The sequence below is a fragment of the Cryptotermes secundus genome, unplaced genomic scaffold, assembly GCF_002891405.2.
Source record: "Cryptotermes secundus unplaced genomic scaffold, Csec_1.0 scaffold181, whole genome shotgun sequence".
NCBI classification, from domain to species: Eukaryota; Metazoa; Arthropoda; class Insecta; order Blattodea; family Kalotermitidae; genus Cryptotermes; species Cryptotermes secundus.
In genome coordinates this window covers 488141-494755 of record NW_019723906.1, presented here as the reverse complement: position 1 = coordinate 494755, position 6615 = coordinate 488141, and the positions used below count along the sequence as shown (strand labels likewise).

The following is a 6615-nucleotide window of genomic DNA, read 5'->3' as shown; positions in this document are numbered from 1 at the left end:
CCTGCGAACTGAACTCCTCTCCTCCTACACACTGAGAACGTTCTGGAAACATCCTTTGTCGGCTGGGAGGGGTAACCGATAGCCGTACCACGCCGGCCGCCGTAGAATGGACAAAAGTTCCGGTGGCCTTATCAACATTCCTCGCTACCAATTCTCGGAACAGTTAGAGCAAAACTGGGCATAAGTTGCCTTTAATACAAAAATGGTAATAAGTACGACACCGGCGGTGATGATGATCTATTACAATTACACTGCCCCATTGCAAGAAGTCTTGTCTACAAGACGGCTAGTAACGAACTGCTCGCGCTACCTACATTGCCACGAAGTGACACTGCCGATCGAGGTCGAACAAGTACGAAGAAATACCGCGCAGTATACGGAAAATTAGTCCAATTGGCGCATTTCTGCACAATTCTTTCGCGGGCCGGATGTGGCCCGCGGGCCTTACTTTGGATACCCATGGTCTAAAACAAGGAGATGCTTTATCGCCACTCCCTTTAAACTTTGCTTTAGAATATGCCATTAGGAAGGTCCAGGGAAACCAGGTGGGACTGAAATTAAACGGGACACATAAGCTGTTGGCCTTTGCCGATGATGTGAATCTACTGGGTTATAATGTAGATACCATAAAGAAAAACACACAAACTTTAATTGAGGCAAGTAAAGAGGCTGGTCAAGAATTAAACACAGAGAAAACTAAGTATATGTTGCTGTCTTGTCACCAAAATGCAGAGCAAAATCATGACATAAAGATAGGAAACAGATGTTTTGAAAATGTGGCACAGTTCAGATATTTGGGAGCAACGATAACAGATCGAAACCTGATTCTGGAGGAAATTAAGAGGAGATTGAACTCGGGTAATGCTTGCTACCAGTCAGTCCAGAACCTTTTGTCTTCTCGTCTACTGTCCAAAAACATAAAAATTAGAATATACAAAACTACAGTTTTGCCTGTGGTTCTGTATGGGTGTGAAACTTGGTCTCTGACATTAAGGGAGGAACATAGACTGAGGGTGTTTGAGAACAGGGTGTTGAGGAGAATATTTGGACCGAAGAGTGATGAAGTGACAGGAGACTAGACAAAACTGCACGATGAGGAGCTTCATAACTTGTACTTTTCTCCAAGTATAATTAGAATGATCAAGTCAAGGAGAATGAGGTGGGCAGGGCATCTAGCACCAATGGGGGAGACGAGGAATATGTATAGGATATTGATGGGAAAGCCAGAAGGAAAGAGACCACTGGGAAGACCAAGGCATATGTGGGTGGACAATAATAAAATGGATCTTGGAGAGATAGGATGGGATGGTATGGTTTGGATTGATCTGGCTCAGGATAAGGACCAGTGGAGGGCTCTTGTGAACATGGTAATGAACCTTCGGGTTCCATAAAATCCTGGGAAATTCTTGAGTAGCTGCACAATTGGCAGCTCCTCCAAAAGGGCTCAGTTCTATGAGTAAGGAAGTAAATAAGGCGTATATAATTTTGACTTCTCTCCAATTTAAGTATGGTCGCCAATGAGTCACACTTAATGACGTTGATGATCCCTTCATCAATAGAAAGCTACTGGATTACATTCTATACTTATTTCCAATATTTATTAGCTCAGTTGGCTTAACGACTGTGCTAAGGGGTTGAGCGACCGAGGAATTGGGTTTCGATTTCTGAAATGGGAGAGAGATTTTTCTCTTTTCAACAGCGTCGAGACCGGCTCCCTGTCTTACCTAGCCCCATACATAATGAGTACAGGCGTTGTTTCCACAGAGGAGAAAAGTTAGAAACGTGGAACTAACCACTCATCTACATCCAGTGCCGAGGTCAAGAATGGAGCTATACCTCCACTCCCTCATATGTCCTCATACTGTTGAGCTTAATTTAATTAAGTTCAGGACAACATTACTTCCATTATATATATATATATATATATATATATATATCCGGCTGGAAATTCAAACATACTCACAAAGAACTTCTGTTCTGTAAAATTGCCTACAAGACATGATGTGCTCTGGTTTGTAGAGTAGGTGTATTTCATTTTCATGTGAATTCATTGGTTCTTCTATAATTCCTTCTGCCGAGTGCTCCTGTTAAGTTGACTGTGTATACTTTCACAGTTTTAACATAAGAAAAGTTCCACCCAGTAGTCATTCAATGTTGATTAAATCAGGAAAAAATATACTTCTCCCTAATCTAAGGGTTTGCAATAGAACTATATCACATGAATCACAGTAAACTTGTTTGACGCTCTAGCATGTTGAACACACAAGAACAATTATATTTTTTTTTCAAGCAGCTGGAAACTTTGTTATTCCACCTCCGCTTTAAGCAAATAGCCTCCAACTAAATGAACCACAGACAATAATTAACCAAACTACTTAAGTGTTTGGTCTTATTGTCGAAGTTAAACTTCCATATCAGCTGTAACTAGAAAAATATAAGAATTAAATATTTATCATATATGTATGGCTGTTATCAATTGGTGGAGGGTGCCCTGAGGGTCCAAGGTCCTCAGGATTTGTAAGTTTTGAGGTTTTCACGGCGATGACAATGAAGAAAGTCGTCTTCTGGGTTTAGGCACCGTGTATTCTTCGTTTCGGCAGAAACTGCTCTATGCAGCTACTGCTCTATGCATTCCAAGCCATTCAACTGCTCTGAAGATGGAGGTGCTACGTTCCTCCGAAACGTCGGCCGAAACGAAGAATACACGGTGCCTAAACCCAGAGACGACTTTCTTCGTCCTCAGGATTTGTCTCATAGGATGGAAGATATTAAGTCAATACAGTGAATACCAACAGGTCCAGAAAGAAAATATATTTCACTTGATCACTCTGAAGTTAGGGTCTATTGTGTTTAACACTGGCTCGAGTAAATTTTAAATTCTTTAGATGTATTGTTGTGTTGTTAGACCTGTCATGAGGTACAAACTGGCTCTTAGTATCGTGCTCATTGTGCCCTTGATCCGAATCCTCAAACATTTTTCATAATTCGAGCTTCCATGGCCCTCAGGTAGAATTCAACCCAGGGAAGGCAAGTCAAGTCAAGTAAATAAATGTAATTAAAGGATACCAAAAGGTATTCAGGAACTCGGTTTCCTTGGCCATTCTGATTAGGGATGGCCAAAATGGGTCTTTACCAGTTCATTCATTAAATACCAAGAAGATGAATATGGATGTTCAGTTCACAACTGGGTTTTTGGAAATATTTTCTAGAACTGGTATCAGAAGGGCTTGAGGAAGTGTTAAATAGACTGTCAAAGTTTCAATAGGGACAAAAATATTACAGATATGTATAACGATATAAATCAATTAAGGATGATTACAAAAGTAGAGCTAATTCGGCCAATTGCATGGCCTCTACCTACACAGAACACAGACAAGAAAAAGATATGGATATACATCAATACAACAAGCGAGATTCGAACCCATGACCCAAATGTTTGACTGTTTTAAGATACAAGTAGTAAGCACTTCAGGCAATGCAACCACTTTAATCGGCTCATGTTCTTCTTTTGCAATTAAAATTTCCACTGATATGTTGAAATGGTACAAAGCACCAGGTATTCCATTCCTGATTTAAGCAAGAGGTTCTGAGACCCGTTGCTTGTTCATTTTGTTTGGAATAAAGAACTGCTGCAGCAGTGGAAAGAAATCATTACAGAACTGATTTATACAAATTAACATAAAATTAATTGATGTAATTATTAATAAATATCATTATCCTTCATGTAAAATGATGTCCATCATTGGTCTATCAAGTTTAATTCCAAAAGCAGACAAAACTGCTGGTGTTCATCAGTTCTTTCTTCAACGTAACGTCAGATNGTAGAATTCAACCCAGGGAAGGCAAGTCAAGTCAAGTAAATAAATGTAATTAAAGGATACCAAAAGGTATTCAGGAACTCGGTTTCCTTGGCCATTCTGATTAGGGATGGCCAAAATGGGTCTTTACCAGTTCATTCATTAAATACCAAGAAGATGAATATGGATGTTCAGTTCACAACTGGGTTTTTGGAAATATTTTCTAGAACTGGTATCAGAAGGGCTTGAGGAAGTGTTAAATAGACTGTCAAAGTTTCAATAGGGACAAAAATATTACAGATATGTATAACGATATAAATCAATTAAGGATGATTACAAAAGTAGAGCTAATTCGGCAGGCTTATTGGCAGGCTTCTGTGAACACAGTAATGAAACTTCATGATCCATAAAATATTGGGAAATTCTTGAGAAGCTGAGTGACTGGTGGCTTCTGAAGAAATACTCAGCTCTGTAGAGTTAGTTTAGTTACTTATGGTCTTGGGGGGGGAGTACATTGGCTATTTATAGACTTCAAGAAACCTATGTAGGATGCAGGACAGGAGTATTCTGTAATATTCTTATTTAATTTAGCATACCCATGAAATTAATTGGCCTACTCAAAATGTGTAACTGAAAGCTGCATGTACAATATTCTGTATGGGTTAACTTTGTCTGCCGCCATTTCCTATCAAAACTCAATATAAAAAATAGATTCTGTATTTCAGTAACCTGTTGCAATTGTTCAGATTAGCATCCGTTGTTTATCTTCCATAAAGACAACACCACACGCTGTTGAGGAAGCACACACAAACCAGGAGGATGTGGCAGTCAAAAACTGAAAGTAGACCGTGAACGTGAGGGGCAAGTAGCCGAGAAAATACACCTTGATACATTTACGAAAATGACGACACCCCGGGTGAGGTGAAATAATATGCAACAGAAATTGTAAAGGATTGCACGTTACTTAGAAAGAAGACTACAGCGTGTAATTTTAACACGAATTAAAACAGTGTATCAGTTTTTAACACAGTTTTAGTAAAATATCTGTAACACAAAAACACCTGAAGATGGCTGTTTGAGGCCGAAACATGTAGTGTTGAAGTGTAGAATGTAAAAGTGTTGCAATTTTGATGGAAGATAAGCAATGGATGATAATAAAAAATAGAGATGGTTTGTCACCACGGCTTTCAAACTTCAGCTTAGAATATGCCATTAGGAATGTCAAAGAGAATAAGGAAGAATTTGAATTTAATGGGACACGTTAACTTCTGGTCTATATAGAAAATGTTAATTTATTGGATGACTACATCATATCTACTGATGCAATAGGCTTTCAAAGGCACAATAGATCACTGTGGTCATGGTGCAAGGGCCAAAAAGGCCCACCGCTTATACATTCAATAGGCTTTATTGATATGGCTATACCTCTCTGATAGGCTTAATTCCTGTGAACATGGTTTCATATTCTACTGACTCTTTTATCTTTATGCTGGAATTTTTATTATTTTTCAGCATTAATGGGCTTAAAATAATTAGAGAAACTTGACCTAATAAAATAGATATCAGAGTATGAAAATTTCCCCTCAGGATGCCAATGAATTAAAATTTTGTAATATTTTTCTTTCCAGATCATGGAGGCTATCGCTGCAGTCATGCTAAGTATATGGGCTGCAGTATTAGACTCTGTTGTGAGCCAGTTTATAGTTCAAGAAGTGAATGTTGGTAGCACAGCTGTTTTACCCTGTCCCAGCAATGATGACCACCACAGGTTCCAATTTTGGCAGCTACAGGGGGACCAGATAGTTGGGCCAGGAAATGAAGTCAACATAGCAAAATACAAGTATGAGGTGTTGTCTGGTACTTTGTACATTAAGGTGAGGTGATTTCCTCTAACACTACTAGAAATGAAATACAATCAAATTATGTACTGAGGCTTTAGGTAACAACACATTAAATCTTGTATATGAAGGGTTTTCAAATTTTGCCATAATTTTATTTCTTAAAAGAAATGTTATTGAAACAGTACTTATTTATGGTTTATTTAAATTGGTTGACAATTTGGATGATGGACAGGGTCAGCAGAACCTGGACACTTGCCAAAGCAAGATGAACCGGGTAGACTTGAACCTGGCCAAAGTCATAATTATCAATCAAAAATAAGATGGGCACCGAACACTTTTAGACCATTTAAATCAGCGGGAATGGATGGAATTGTACCGGCATTTTTCCAACATGGGGCAGAACTTTTAGTTCCACACCTATGCCGCATATATAGAGCCTGCTTGGCATATGGTTTCATCCCCACAGCCTGGAGGCAAGTTAAGGTGATGTTTATTCCAAAGCCCGGGAAACTTGATTATACCGAGGCTAAGGCTTATCATCCTATCAGCCTGTCGTCTCTCCTTTTGAAAACAATGGAGAAACTAGTGGATAGGCATATCAGGGATGGGGTATTGAGGACATATTCTCTACACCGAAACCAACATGCCTACCAAACAGGTAAATCTACCGAAGTGCACTACACAATGTGGTAACATGCATAGAAAGTGCAATTGAACACAAGGATATTGCCTTATGAGCATTCCTTGATATAGAGGGAGCTTTTGATAGAACCTCATTTGATGTAATCAAACAGGCTGCTGGAAGGCATGGCATAGGGCCTGCAATATGCACATGGATCAATGCTATGCTGGAAAGCAGAACCATAGCTGCTACATTATTGGGAGAAACCCTGGGGGCGTCCGCATCTAGGTGATGTCCGTACGGGGCGTACTTTCGCCTCTGCTGTGGACTCTGGTCGTTGACGATCTCCTGTGGG

General features: G+C 39.4%; 1 protein-coding gene across 4 annotated transcripts in view; it reads left to right on the top strand.

The window, feature by feature from the left end:
• The window catches only part of LOC111862021, a 40676-nt gene that overhangs the window by 27948 nt on the left and 6113 nt on the right, over positions 1-6615 (top strand). For all 4 annotated transcript variants that reach the window (XM_023847062.2, XM_023847064.2, XM_023847063.2 and 1 more), the window contains exon 2: positions 5426-5671. In XM_023847062.2, the coding sequence (XP_023702830.1) occupies positions 5429-5671 (243 nt within the window). In that variant the 5' untranslated portion in view covers positions 5426-5428. The remainder of the gene's footprint in view (positions 1-5425; positions 5672-6615) is intronic.